General features: G+C 49.5%; 1 protein-coding gene across 3 annotated transcripts in view; it reads left to right on the top strand.

Moving 5' to 3' along the window:
- Positions 1-15,808, top strand: part of LOC146801783 (E3 ubiquitin-protein ligase TTC3-like) — a 1,211,260-nt gene that overhangs the window by 762,132 nt on the left and 433,320 nt on the right. For all 3 annotated transcript variants that reach the window (XM_085621275.1, XM_085621274.1, XM_085621273.1), the window contains exon 35: positions 418-567. In XM_085621275.1, coding sequence (XP_085477401.1) covers positions 418-567 — 150 coding nt within the window. The remainder of the gene's footprint in view (positions 1-417; positions 568-15,808) is intronic.

The following is a 15,808-nucleotide window of genomic DNA, read 5'->3' as shown; positions in this document are numbered from 1 at the left end:
TAGTCACTGTCGCCCAAGGCCCACTACTCCGCCAAGAGCCCCGCTCTCCAGCGCTGTTTGACTCCAAAACCAGGCTGCAGCGTAGTTTATGGTGTGCCTTCATGTGTGCTGAGGGGATCCCCTGGTGCCTATAAGGATAGGATACAGTCAGATAGAGGATCACCGGATGGGAGCTACGAAAAACTCCGACATACAGCATTGGTGGTCGGCCACTCCCCCGAGCCAATCCCACTTTCAAGTGCATAAGAGCTATGGCAATAGTTTATGGATCCAGTCTGGTGCCTGGGGAAATTCAAAAGGCCAGGCATCCGAAGATAGTGTATCCAGCAAAAATAAGTAAGTCTTTCTTTCCCATCAGTATTTGGTTAACATGACCTATGGCAGAGCAACTTTTAATGATAATGCTTTTCTTATTAGGGAGATATTCTACGTTTGGAAAAAGAATATGTCATGCTGAAAGAGCAGCTTAAGAAAGCATCTGAAAAATATGAACTCTCAAGGTCCCAGAAATCCGATGAAATGGTTGATGTGGAAGAGCAGTTAAAAAATATTTCTGAACAAAATAAGGTAATATTGTCTTGTCACAAATAGATGTAATTCTATGGAAGTGTCTTCAATCGTTATGCTCTAGTATCAGTTACTCAATAAGAAAGATTTTATCAGTCAAGTTTGGGGAACAGAAACTTAATCTTAATGTAAATATGTTTGAAAAAATTATGTTTTATGTTTGCAATGAGGTTAGTAACACTGCAGCAGCTTCAAAGCTCCTATTACACAACATGAAGAATAGAAACAGAGCTGCATAGAATGGTAAACCTAGTTTTTAAGTATGTTCAGTAAGATAAATATGATAACCTCCTAATAAATGAATTTACCCTGCTTGTGAAAGCTATTGTTGGGCAGCAGCATGATGGCTGGCTCACATTTTTAAGGCTTGATGCATTTTTTAATACTACTTTGCTTTATTCTAATCCATGGTTTTCTTTGCCTATAGACTGTTCTAGTTACATTTATAAATGCATGATTCTAATGCAGACCACATTACCACATGCCTCATGCTTGGGACAACGTTTGGGTTTTTATTGCGCCACATGCACCTTTTCCCTGGGTTCTGCTATCCAATTCCGCAACTCACTTTGGATGTTAACTGAATCCTTAGCAGCACTAACCTGTTGAGTGATGGAAGCCCAGATAATTCAGGCTACTTTTTGCCTGTAGTCCAGCACTATATCTGACATCAAAAATAGGTACCACGAATGACACACCATGTTTAAAATGGGCTTGAGATATGTTTGTTAGCGGGAAAATGGTTTTGTGAAGATAGCCATTAGACGGAATAATAATAACACCTGCTATTTACAGCTGTTAGACGTGGCAAAATGCTTTCTTAACTTCTGCATAAACAAGCATTGGCAAACATAATGGATCAAGGTTACTCTGGTGAATGTGTTTGTTGTAATGCGAGTACGTTGGATGGAGGAATAGGTGCTGAATACTGAATTACAGATTAAAAGTCACCAAATCCTCACTGCTTAAGTGCTTAAATCGTGTAGAGATATGGGACACATTGCAAATACAAAGTTAAAACTGGAACATTTGCAAAATACATGGATCTTGTGATCGCACCACAAGAGTCTATAAATTTGTGAAAAAACTGAACTGGTTGAGTATAAATAGGTTGTACGTGGACAACACTGCTTGAAGAGGCACTAGAGTTCTGTACAGACTTAGTGCCCTGGAGGACAATGATGTGATGGACAGGCAGATAGACGTCTGTGATCCGAGACTCCCTACAAGTATAGGCTTTTTGATAAACTGGGAAGTGTGGTAAATAAAATATTACGCTCTCAGAATTTTTAGTATATAAATAAGATCATGCATAAAGCAAGAGGCTGAGTCTGTGGTATCAGGTTCATAAAGGGCTTTATTCCAATAACTCGAGTCAAAGGGAGAATATTACCATCACCACAAAGGATCTGGAAAGGGACTCAAAAGTATTCTCAATATTCTCAAAACTTTATTCACAGAGTACAGTATATATACACCTCTCAATTGTACGTAAGCAAAAGAGCAAGAGAGAATGAGATAAGAGCATGTGGGCGTGTAAGTAGGCGTGAAGGTGGGCGTCCATGTGGGCGTCCACTTGATGATAATGGGTAATTTGTCATGTGTGGGTGGATACCTGGAGGGGGTTGCGTGATCTGCTGGAATTGTACTGGAACTTTGCCTTACTTGTGCTCAACTCGAGCATGACGTGTAACTGACGTGGGGAGGGTTGCTATGCAACCGGACAAGTCTGGAAGTGAGGCCTTCAGTGAGTGAGGCCTTCAGTGTCAGGACGACCAGCACATCTTGTATTATCTGATATCCGATGTCTGGAGCAGGGACTGATTTGTGACATAGGTTGCTCATCACCAAGAGCCGATGTGGCATCTATTTCTTCATTTACTTCATTTACTGCAGAGGCCTTACATGGGGGCTATGGGCTTTTTACTGACGTGAGCTTTGCAATCTCACAAAGAGAGACAGTAAGGCTGGGCTCCCTCCTTGCAGATGGGTCGCGTTCATTCCTCCTTCACCAGGCAAGAATGCGGCTCTGTAGGAGTAAGCAGATAACCGTGCTCAATACTGTCTCGGTACCTTGTGACAGGGCCCCTTTGGCTGAGGCCCAAGTGTGCGAGGCCAAGGATACGTAGCTGCAGCTTTCAGAGCGTTCTGAGGCATGAAACCTCTTTTCGGCTCTGGCTGAGCCATAAACATGGGCTTCATGAAAATGCAGGAAAACATGATGAAAAACGTGTAGGCCTCAATACAGATTTGTCCTTTCTCTCATGGGAGACTGGATGATGGTAAGCCACGTTATAGCATAAGCATCATGATAGAAAGGCCATGGAGGGGAAATACATAGGTTACATGTATGTGCACATAAGCGTTGGGGGGGGCACATGGGGACACATAGGCCTCATAGATTTTTATTTTCCTCATTCCCTCCTTGTACCCTAGTGAACCCCCTATGTAACGTCTATTTTCATGAGACAGTCGATCTGTTCTTGCAGCATTATTTTTCCATTTTCAATGCTTTGTAAATGGGGATGTGGAACACATGCAGTAGCACACAGGCCACAAATGGCCGGGCCACACTGCAGACATAGGCAACAACTGAATATCGCCCAATTGAAAAATTATTTTTACATACAATTTGCTCTCAGGGGGTCATAATCTTACCGACTTGACCCAGCACATTGGCTCACTGGACCACCAAGAACACAAACCTGTATTCTTGAACAATTTGCAAATTCGAAATACCCACAATTCTTTTTCTCAAGCTAAACCCTTAATGGATCACTAATTATTTTTCGTTAACACTTTGTACATTAGGGGTGTCATCAAATCACAGGTGTTGCTATTACCCTAGCTACACCCCTCTCAAGTCCCTTTTAACAACGTAATCAAATGTTGGACCATGAAAACACCAGCTATGCGCTGTTCGTTTGGTGGGAGGCTCAAGAACCTTTGGGCTACTATATCATTATTATATGTATCGTGGTACTTGCGGTGGCACTCTAACTGGTCCTTCTACTGGGGCCACTCTTGCTAGGTCCTCTGAAAGGACGGGATAAATACCAGCAACGTCAGTATTTCTTTCTCTGTCAGCCTGCGCTCATTTTACCTGCTCCACTTCCTCCTGTAACATCTTTTCCTTGGCTTTTCCAGACTCCAGTCTACTTCTCTCTGCTTCGTGAAACACTTACTCTGTCCTCCTATGTGACTCCTTGCGCCAAAACTCAATGGCATCCTTCCGAGCTGGTCTACATTTTCTCTTTCATAAGAGTGTTTCGTTGTCTGTCTACTTGTTCTGCTTTTACTCGGATACCTTCCTCAACTAATACGTTTTCTCGGGCTTTGTCTGAATCCTCCCTACTGTTATCCTCTTTTCTGAGCGCTTTCTCTATGCGTCTATGCTATTCTTTACGCCATAATTCAATGGCATTGTTCTGTGACTGTCTGGCTTTCTTTTTCCATAATGCTTCTTCTACTCTCATGATGCAATCTGCATCCCATGTCCCAGCAGCGGGCAATCTCTCATTCTCTGCTAAATCCTTGGTGTAGTCCACCTATAGATCAAGATATAATACGGCATCTAGGCCATGTTTATGGTACATAAAGTACCCTGGAGTGTCCCTAGGTGGAATGGGAACAGCTTCTTCGAGTACCCCTTTTCTGGTTTTGATCTGTCTTAATTTTGAAAAGAGCGGCATTTTTAGACCTTATTACTTGAACACACTTAATACAATAAACACAATAATGAACAATCATTCACACCACAATATGTAGAACGTATTAAAACATTTAACATTTAACAGTTAACGAACGATGATAACTAATAGGAAACTAGTTACTGACATAATACTAACACTAGAGAATACTGAATTATATGCAAGACATACTAGATATACTGCTAAACAGTACAGATACACTGCTGAAACAGTGCAGACCGGATTTGTGTACCCAAACCCGTCTTGACCGGCACAACCTAATGTGCACGTCTAACTGCCTCCCCAGCAACGGTACTCACCGGGTAGCACGGAACGGAAGGCCTCGGAACTGAACTGGACTAGACCAAACTGGACTGGACTCGACTCGTGACTTGGATACTTCGGAACTTCGGAATCTGGTGGGCCTCTGTATACCTCGGACACAGCTCTCTCGCAGGTGGGCTCTGGGTAGGACAATCTGCGTTCCTCACCGCCTCGTATGGATGCCTGGTCGCAGTCTGTCCCCTTCGTTGGCCTGAGGGAGTTGGCGGGAAGACCCGCGACGTGCGCGCTTGAAGTCCGTCACGGCTATGGAAGGGGGCAAAACTGGACCTTCATCTCCGGCGTGTGGGGAAAGAGATTAAACTGTTCGGGCGCCATTATGTGGTAAATAAAATATTACGCTCTCAGAATTTTTAGTATATAAATAAGATCATGCATAAAGCAAGAGGCTGAGTCTGTGGTATCAGGTTCATAAAGGGCTTTATTCCAATAACTCGAGTCAAAGGGAGAATATTACCATCACCACAAAGGATCTGGAAAGGGACTCAAAAGTATTCTCAATATTCTCAAAACTTTATTCACAGAGTACAGTATATATACATCTCTCAATTGTACGTAAGCAAAAGAGCAAGAGAGAATGAGATAAGAGCATGTGGGCGTGTAAGTAGGCGTGAAGGTGGGCGTCCATGTGGGCGTCCACTTGATGATAATGGGTAATTTGTCATGTGTGGGTGGATACCTGGAGGGGGTTGCGTGATCTGCTGGAATTGTACTGGAACTTTGCCTTACTTGTGCTCAACTCGAGCATGACGTGTAACTGACGTGGGGAGGGTTGCTATGCAACCGGACAAGTCTGGAAGTGAGGCCTTCAGTGAGTGAGGCCTTCAGTGTCAGGACGACCAGCACATCTTGTATTATCTGATATCCGATGTCTGGAGCAGGGACTGATTTGTGACATAGGTTGCTCATCACCAAGAGCCGATGTGGCATCTATTTCTTCATTTACTTCATTTACTGCAGAGGCCTTACATGGGGGCTATGGGCTTTTTACTGACGTGAGCTTTGCAATCTCACAAAGAGAGACAGTAAGGCTGGGCTCCCTCCTTGCAGATGGGTCGCGTTCATTCCTCCTTCACCAGGCAAGAATGCGGCTCTGTAGGAGTAAGCAGATAACCGTGCTCAATACTGTCTCGGTACCTTGTGACAGGGCCCCTTTGGCTGAGGCCCAAGTGTGCGAGGCCAAGGATACGTAGCTGCAGCTTTCAGAGCGTTCTGAGGCATGAAACCTCTTTTCGGCTCTGGCTGAGCCATAAACATGGGCTTCATGAAAATGCAGGAAAACATGATGAAAAACGTGTAGGCCTCAATACAGATTTGTCCTTTCTCTCATGGGAGACTGGATGATGGCAAGCCACGTTATAGCATAAGCATCATGATAGAAAGGCCATGGAGGGGAAATGCATAGGTTACATGTATGTGCACATAAGCGTTGGGGGGGGCACATGGGGACACATAGGCCTCATAGATTTTTATTTTCCTCAGAAGCAGCAGTGGAATTGGCAGACTGGTACAGTCTCCTAGCAGGCATTGGAGAGAGAGACAGACCGCTACTATGGGACACTGCCATAGTAGAGAAAAGACAGCAGTGCCTGTGAGGTTCTTGAGAGACAGCCTGGCCTGTGGAATGTTTGCGAGACAGCCAGCCAACAGCACCTTTTGGGGTGATTGAGAGGCTGTAGTGCCTGAGGATGTTTCGTTTTTAAATTTGAATGTATAACTACAGACCCAACAGGTCCATTAACAAATCCTGTTACAGATTCCACAGAGCAGGACAGACCCCGACCCCATCTTCGCGGCAGGAAACCGCATCCAATTCAGCCACACAACGCACCCGCCATGGACCGACCACCACTGCGTACGCTTCACCATCAACAAACCCAAGGCACCTAAACCAGCCCCACGCCCACCAAGAAGGAACTGGAGCAAGGTTACCGACGAGCAACTTAACTCCACCCTCACCTAAGACAACCACACCTGGGCACCCGACGCAGACGAAGCAGTCGGAGAACTCCGCACCTGGATCTCCAACTGCGCAGACAAGCTCGCCCCGTGATGCAACCCCAACAGACAACGCCCCAGGAAAGCTGCCTGGTTCAACACCTCTCTCCAAGAAGCCAGATGCACCTGCAGACGCCTGGAGAAGAACTGGATTAACACCAAGACAACCGAAAACCCCACCATCTACAAGGACGCCATGACGGACTACCACAACCAGATCAGAGCCACCAAGAGGAACTTCATCTACAACAAAATCCTGGCAAACTCCACCAACTCCAAGGAACTTTTCAATGTCATTCAAGAATTCACCAACCCACGCAGCGAAGCCACAGTTCTCGCCCCATCCCAAGACCTCTGTGACAAGCTTGGAACCTATTTCCACTTCAAGATCAAAAACCTCTACGACAACTTTATCGACCATCCAACAGGTGCCACAGACTGCCCCCCGCCTCCCAGAAACAGCCAGCCCACCATCTCCCACTGGACACCGATCACGGCCGAAGACCATGAAAAGCATCCACTCGGGGGACCCCCACCGACCCCTTCCCCCCTCACATCTACCACAGAGCCGCGGCTGCCATCGCACCCGAAATACAACGCACCATCAACACCACCTTCAAAACAGGCATCTTCCCAGACGACTGGAAGTGCGCAGAAGTGAGACCTCTGTTGAAGAAGCCCACAGCTGACCCCACCGACCTCCAGAACTATCGGCCCATCTCGCTCCTCCCCTTCGCAGCCAAAGTCGCAGAGAAAACAGTCAACAGGAAACTGACACGATTCATTGAAGAGAACACCGTCCTCGACCCGTCCCAATCCGGATTCCAAAGCAACCACAGCACAGAGACCGCCCTACTCGCCGCCACAGATGACATCTGCACCCTCCTGGACCAAGGCCACTCCGCAGCCCTCATCCTACTCGACCTATCAGCAGCCTTCGACACCGTCTCCCACCGCACACTAGTCGCCAGAGTACACGACGTAGGCATACAAGGAACAGCCCTGGACTGGATCCGATCATTCATCACCGGAACAAGCCAAAGGATCAGACTCCCTCCCTTCCTCTCCGACCCCACGAAAATCACCTGCGGAGTCCCACAGGGTTCATCCCTGAGCCCCACCCTCTTCAACATCTACATGACCCCCCTCGCAGCCGTCGTCCGACAACACGGCCTCAACATCGTATCCTACGCCAACGACACCCAGCTCATCCTCACCAAAGACCCCACCACTGCCAAACTCAAATTCCAGAAAGAAATGCAAGACGTCGCAGTCTGGATGACCAACAGCTGCCTGAAGCTCAACGCCGAGAAGACAGAAGTCCTCGTCCTCGGTACCACCCCTTCTGCATGGGACAGCACCTGGTGGCCGACCACCCTCGGAAGCCCACCTACCCCCTCAGACCACACCAAGAACCTCGGCATTGTACTAGACTCATCACTCACCATGAACCGACAGGTCAACGCCGTCACCTCCAGCTGCTTCAACACCCTCCGCAAGCCCTTCAAGTGGATCCCCCCTGAGTCAAGGAAGACAGTCACCCACGTACTCCTCACCAGCAGACTGGACTATGGAAAGGCACTCTACGCCGGCATCAACAAGTCCCTACTCCGCAAACTCCAGACAATACAGAACACCGCTGCCAGACTCTTCCTCGGCATCCCCGACACTAACACATCAGTCAACACCTACAAAGTCTCCACTGGCTCCCCGTGGAGGAAAGTCACTTTCAAAATCCTCACTCATGAGTACAAATGCCTACACAACAAAGGACCCAAATACCTCAACGACACAATCAACTTCAACGTACCCAAAATAAACCTCTGATCTTCCAACCTCGCACTGGCGAACACCCCGCGCATTCACACAGTGCCAGAGCAGGCGGAAGATCCTTCTCTCACATTGCAGCCAAGACCTGGAACGAGCTACCGGCAGACCTCAGACACGGCCCCTCCCTGAAACCCTTCAGGAAGACCCTCAAGACCTGGCTCTTGGGCTAAACCCCCCACCCCTCCCTCCCCCCCAGCGCCTTGTGAGTGGCGCGCTTACAATTCCCTGATTCCCTGATTGATTGATTCCTAAATCACAAGACAACCATAAAGATGTACAGGTAGGATCATGTTATGTTATGTTAAAATTTCTTGAAAAGCGCATGTACACCGATTGGTTTCTTGGCGCTGTCCTAGGATTTTGCCGGAGCCCTATGTATCTGATTGAGACTACTTGTCACGCCCCCACAATCTTGCTCGACAACATTCTCAGGAAACAAGAAGAAAGGTGTAAAATACCGTAGACTGAGCCGTTATCCCAGGTGGAGAACGTTAAGCCCCTTTCGAAGACTGCTGCACAAGGTATTCTTCAAGATCCTACAAGCTCACCATTGCGAGAATTCCAAGATGGCCGCTGACGCACGACGGAACGAAGGTGAGCTGTCTAGTTTGCTGAGTCTAAAGGAACCCAAGTGCACGCAAGTGACTAGCGCTCCTCGCACTTCAACTGAATGATCTGAGTTGGTGGCAGCGTTTCTCCAGTGCGCCTGTCAGCTGAGAGGAAATTCCTGAGAGACACTTTAGAGTCTTGTCGAAGGCGTTTTTGAGAAGCGTCTGAAGTCTTGTGAGTAGCGTTTCAGTAGAATATCGAGCGTTTGGGAAATTTGTCTAAAAGAAGTCAAATTACTGTGAAAAAATTAATCGACCCCAGACAGAGCAAATCCATGCGCATCTTTGTTGGATAGGCAGCCTATGTAGCTTTTTCATAATAGGTGAGACATGTTCCCATCTGTGTTGCTGAAAAATCAGCCTGGCTCTGCACTAGCTGCAGTCTTTTGGTGAGATATAGAGCGATGCCAAAATTTAAGGGTTTGGCATAGTCTTTAGTGTGATATCACCATGGCTAGGACCACCTGGACCAGTGCCTCCCGAGTGAGTAGTCTACTGATCTTTCTGATCTTTCTTAGCTGAAAGAAACCAGTGGAAGTTACTGACCCAATCTGGGATTTCGTTGTGAGGTCGCTATTAATAGTCACCTCGAGACTCTTGGCTGAGGGGGAGAGGAGTGGGGGGAGAGCCCAGCTCGCTTGGCCAAAAATGTGCGTTCCAAGGGATCTGAAAGAAACATGTTAGTTATAGATTCCTTACCTTAGAATTACCCCCAGGCGACGGACTGGATCTGGAAAGTTTTTTTGTCAACAGTACCTCTGCGCGTCGGAAGGTGACGTCGGTCGGCTCCCTGTCCGTCATTAGCGTCGTGTCGCCGCGATGACGTTGCGGTAGCTATTTAGACGCCGCCCTGGCGCGCTGACGTCAGTTCTTTCTTTTTCTGCGTCAGCCAGCGCAGATCCAGAGAGAGCTTTAGCTCCAGTCACTTTTTGACTAACTTTTTTTGTCGACTTTTGCCAAGTTCTTTTCTGAGTCCATCGACTCCTGGTGCGCTAGAGATGCCCGGTTTGAAGGCCTGCGGTTTCTGTGCCCGACTGATGTCGGTTACGGATCCGCACAGCGTGTGTCTCTTTTGCCTGGAGCGTGACCACGACCCCAAGTCATGCGCCGACTGCCGGTCGATGGCGCCAAAGGCGTTGTGGGAGCAGTCCCGAAAGTTGCTTGAACGCTGGCAGTCGGCTCCGTGCTATTCGAGGTCCTGGTTGCGAGGGAGGTCGAGGGACCGGTCGCGGAGCCATCACCACTCGTCCAAGTCATCGAAGTCTTCACACTCGGGGTCGGGTAAGTCGAAGCACAAAAAGAAGTCGAAGAAGCACCGTCGCTCTTCGACTTCTTCCCATCAGACGGCTGACGTGACGAGAGATGCGGCCGGTGCCCCTCCCGTGGCTCCGTGCACGGAGCCCAAGGAGTTGATTCCGGGATTCCCTCCCTTCCCGGGACCCGGTGCGACTCCCGCCCAACTTCGTACGGTCTACAAAGTGATGCATGCCATCTTTGGGCAACCCCAACCCTGCCGGCGTGCCATCAGGCCCCGCGGACTCGGTTGGGGGACCAAGGCCTTCTCCGCCATCGGCTCTGGCCACGGCGCCGCCAGGCCCCCGTGGATCCAGGCCTGGATCCGGATCGGCGCCGGTTAACCTGATTACACCTCCACTTGTGCCTCTTCCTCCGGCACCGCAACCGTTGCCGGTCGTGTCCCTGGCCGGGGTCGACCCCGGCCTCCATCCCGACGTGGACCCGGAGCCTGACCGGCGTCGACCGACGCTGGATCTAGGGCAGAGTTTTTTTTTTTTTTGCCCCTGTTCACTCCTGGGGTCCTTTTTCGCCCAGATTGGCAACCTGAGGAGGACAGGGAGGGGTCAGGTGACCCTTTAACTGATCAGATGGAATCTGAGCAGGACTGGAGAGAGGAACTGGGGGATGCCAGTGGTCATGACACCTCGCCTGACCTTGGCATGTTATCTCCTCCTACCGTGGCCAATGAGGAGGGAGCGTCATATGCAGTGGTGTTGTGTAGGGTGGCCGAGGCTCTCCACCTCGAGCTTCCTACGATGGCGGTCAGGACTAACCTCCTGACAGAGGTGCTTCAACCAGCTGCGAGCCCCTCGGAGCCCCTGCTGCCGTATAATGAGGCCCTCACAGACGTCCTTTTGGGCACGTGGTCCAGGCCCAACACGGGGGCACCCGTGGACAGGATGATTGTCCGATGCCACTGCCCGGCTCTGGGCGACCCCACTTTCCTCTCCCAATACCAGACTGGCTTTTCTGGGGATGTCTAGAACACTTTGATGGACATGCCCTTTGATGGCTGTCACCTGTTCGGCGAATAGGCAGACAGTGCGCTAGAGCGCTTCAAGGGCTCTCTGGTTTCAGCCAAGTCCTTGGGCCTCTCCACCACGCACCCTGCACGGTCTGGTCTGCCTCTCGCCCCTTTCATGGCCACCGAAGGGGTGCCCCAACACGTTCCTTTCAGTGCCACAGGCTAGCGCAAGCTGTTCAACCTCAGCGTGGTCGGGGACGTGAGAACCACCGACGTGGTTCTGGGGGCCAGCGGGCGGGCCAGTCCACCACCGCCCTCTCTGCAGCAGCCTCCAAACCCTCCTAGTCTAGCCTTTCAGGCCAATCAAACACCAGTGGGCGGCAGGATCAGCCATCACCTCCTCAACTGGCGCACCATCAAGTCCGACAGGTGGGTTTTGCAGATAGTCCGAAGGGGCTACTCTCTCCCCTTAGAGACTATCCCTCCAGCCATGCCACCCCACTACCATCACATGTCGGGGGATCACCTGGCCCTTCTCCAACAGGAAGTTTCAGATCTCCCGGCAAGGGAGCCATCAAGCGCTTTCTTGCCCCAGCAGAAGGTCGTGGTTGCTATTCCCACTACTTTCTGGTGCCCAAGAAGGACAAGGGTCTGTGTCCTATCTTGGATCTCAGGGATGTCAACCGCTTCCTCTGGAAGGAGCAGTTCAAAATGTTGACCCTGGCTCAGGTCTTGTCTGCCCTCGACCCTGGAGACTAGATGGTAGCGTTGGACTTGCAGGACGCTCATTTTCACATCCCCGTCCTGCCGGCGCACCGGCGTTACCTGCGGTTCACGGTAGGCCACGAGCACTTTCAGTTTACCGTGCTCCCCTTTGGCCTAACCAGCACCCCTCGGGTGTTCATGAAAGTGTTGGCGGTGGTCGCAGCTCATCTGCGCAGATCAGGGGCTCCAGACTTCCCCTATCTCGACAACTGGTTGTTGAAGGCAGGCTCGCCCCAGGCAGTCTTCTCCCACCTCCAGACTATGGCCGACCTCCTGCATTCACTGGGGTTCCCCATCAACGTGCCGAAGTCACACCTGATCCCCTCTCAGAGCTCTTCTCCATGCGAGCAGTTCTGGACACAACACGGTTTCAGGTTCATCCTCCCGAACAGCAAGTCTGGGATATTCGGGCTATGATTCCGATCTTTCAGCCTCTATCCCGGGCTTCGGTCAGGATGACCCTGAGGCTGCTGGGCCTCATGGCCTCCTGCATCCTGCTGGTCGATCATGTCAGGTGGCATATGTGGGCTCTGCAGTGGGACCTGAAGTTCCAGTGGAATCTGTCTGATTGCGTCCAGTTCTCGGAGGGCACTGCACGGCAATTGCAGTGGTGGCTCACGAACCAGGATTGGTTCAACGGCAGATCCCTCTCCCTTCCACATCCAGAACAAACAGTGGTGACAGATGCATCCCTTCTCGGGCGGCCACATTGGAGAGGCGGAGATCAGAGGCCTCTGGTCTCCGGTGGAGTCTGAGCTCCACATCAACCTTCTGGAGCTTTGGGCGATCCGTCTTGCACTGAAAGCATTCCTTCTCTCTGTCCGGGGAAGAGTAGTGTAGGTGTTCACGGACAACACCACTGCCATGTGGTACTGCAACAAACAAGGCGGGGTGGGGTCGTGGACCCTATGTCAAGAGGCCCTCTGTCTCTGGACATGGCTGGAACATCAGGACATATCCCTGGTGGTTCAACACCTGGCAGGTTCACTGAACGCCAAGGTGGACAAACTCAGCCGCAGGTGCATGATGTATCAAGAATGGCGTCTTCACTCGGAGGTGGTGCAAGGTCTCTTTCAACAGTGGGAAGAGCCTTGGTTAGATCTATTTGCCACCGAACAGAACGCACAATGTCAGCAATTCTGTGCGTTGGAATTTCCAAGGCGGCACTCGCTAGGCGATGGTTTTCGTCGCGAGTGGAGTTGCAGTATTCTATACGCCTATACCACTTCTTCCCAGAGTGTTGAAGATCAAGTGCGACCGGGCCCAAGTAATTCTTGTGGGTCCGGATTGGGCACAGAGTCTGGTAACCCGAGATGCTCAACATGGCCATCGATCCCCCGATCCGACTGCCTCTATGGGAGGATCTCAGCAGCAGGGGATGGTCCTCCACCCGAACCTGTCCAGCCTCCACTTCCTTGCGTGGAGATTGAGTGGCGGCAGTTGACGTCTTTTGACTTACCTCCTGAAGTATGTGATATAATCTTGGCAGCCAGGTGTCCCACCACCAAGACGGTATACGCCTGCAGATGGAATAAATCTGTGGTATGGTGCACAGCAAAGGCTGTGGATCCCCTTTCTGCCCCTCTTTCTGAGATTCTCTTGTTCCTCCTGGCTTTGGCCCAGCAGGGCTCTGCTCTGGGCACTCTTAAAGGCTACCTCTCGGCCATGTAAGCCTTCCTCAGGCTTCCTGATCAGCCTGTTCTTTTCAAGTCCCCTGTTGTAAATAGATTTTTTAAAGGCATTACTCATCTTTTTCCTCCTGTTCCCTTCGTAATGCCTCGGTGGGACTTGAATTACTTATCTGATGCACGCTCCCTTTGAGCAGCTACATAACTGTCCTCTCAGACTCCTCACTCTGAAAACTGCTTTTCTGGTGGCCATCACCTCTGCGCGCAGGGTGAGTGAGCTACAGGCTCTGTCTTCCAAGCCTCCTTTTCTGGCTCTTCATTCGGACAAGGTCGTCCTCAGAACTCGACCTTCCTTTCTTCCAAAGGCGGTCACTTCTTTTCATATTGGCCAAACCATCACCTTCTTTTCACCTCCGCAGTCTTCAAAAGAGGAAGAGAGGCTCCACCGTCTGCATCCAAAACGTGCGCTCTCCTTTTATTTGGATTGCACCAAACAATCCGGGTGGATGACCGGCTGTTTGTTGGTTACGCGGGCGCTAAGAAAGGTCGGTCTGTGCACAAACGGACCATCTCCAGGTGGGTCGTTCTGTGCATCAAGGCCTGCTATTCTTTGACAAAGAAAGAGCCTCCAATGGGGCTGCGCGCCCATTCCACCAGGGCCACAGCAGCTACTACTGCTTTGGGACGGGGAGTCCCCCTAAATGACATCTGTCAGGCAGTGACGTGGGCATCGCTGTACACGTTCACGAAGTACTACTGCCTGAACAGCCAAGTTCAGAGAGACGGCTTCTTTGGCCGTTCTGTTCTCCAGGACTTTCTGGTGTTAACTTAGTTCGCAGAGCCACCTCCGTGGTTGGTATTGCTGGGGTATCTATTCTAAGGTAAGGAATCTATAACTAACTGTTTTTTTCAGATGAACAAGTTACTTACCTTCGGTAACGATATATCTGTAAAAAACATAGGTTAGTTATAGATTCCTTACCACCCCACTCATCTTCCCCATTCTGCGTACTGTCTTCTAGGGTTAAGGACATCCTTTCATGGCCGTAGTTTTGTGCACCAGTGGTCAGTGTCTTGCATGGCTCTGTGCTTTTGGCGTGAAAAGTAGTGTACAAAACTGTGAGGGCGGCATCTATGTAGCTTCCGCGACGTCATCCCGCCGACCACGACGGCAACGACGGATGAGGTGGCGACCGACGCACAGGGGTACTGCGGATGTAGTCTGACGCATGGGGGTAATTCTAAGGTAAGGAATCTATGAATAACCTATGTTTCTTACTGATATAGTGTTACCGAAGGTAAGTAACTTGTTCTTTAGGGATCAGTCAGGTTATTTTGTTTTAGCTCAACCCTGGATAGCTGTGGCTCTGAGCAGTCAGGCGTGCACTAAGGAACAAGTGTAAACCACTTAATATACCAAAAGAATTGAAGAAGAAAAACGAGAGGTTCAAGAAATCAGACACGAATTTATCAAGATAAATTAGATTTTTAGGTATTGTTAGACACCAAGACAAAAAAGGTCCCCCTGAGCATTCTAGAGATACAGGATTTACAAGGTATAGTAAACCACAACTTTTTACTTAACCTTCGAACAAGCATTTACAAATTCAACTGATTTAACACCTAGATTCTATTTACAATTATAGGTACTGTTTACCGCACATGATAAATAACAATACCACAGGGTACGTTATTTATCGAGTGTGAAAAATACCACCGATTATGAGTTGTTTGGGAATAACATGCAGATTTTGGTGTTTAGCACACCAAAATCTGCATGATATTTTAAATATTGTATGGTTTCCCCCGTTAAATTTTGGCAGGTTAAGCCTGCTGAAAAAGAGCTAAGATTGAGGTATTCAGCACATCCAATAATTATCAGGTTTGTTAAATACCTAACAACTCATAATTCCAACCCATGCCTTAACAGGGGTTTACGCACGGGTCGGGATTAACCGCCTAACTCTTAATCAGCCAAGTAAAACTTGGGTAAGTATTAGTGCGTTTACTAAGACTTACTTTAGACGACCAACTCTGGCATGCAGCCAGCTAAGGGGACCAGCAAGGTCCACAGAAATGGAATGGTCCTGATGCAAGGGATACCAGTTGTTGAAAATGCTC

Source organism: Triturus cristatus, chromosome 8 (assembly GCF_964204655.1).
Source record: "Triturus cristatus chromosome 8, aTriCri1.1, whole genome shotgun sequence".
Lineage (NCBI taxonomy): Eukaryota > Metazoa > Chordata > Amphibia > Caudata > Salamandridae > Triturus > Triturus cristatus.
This window is presented reverse-complemented; position numbering and strand designations above follow the sequence as displayed.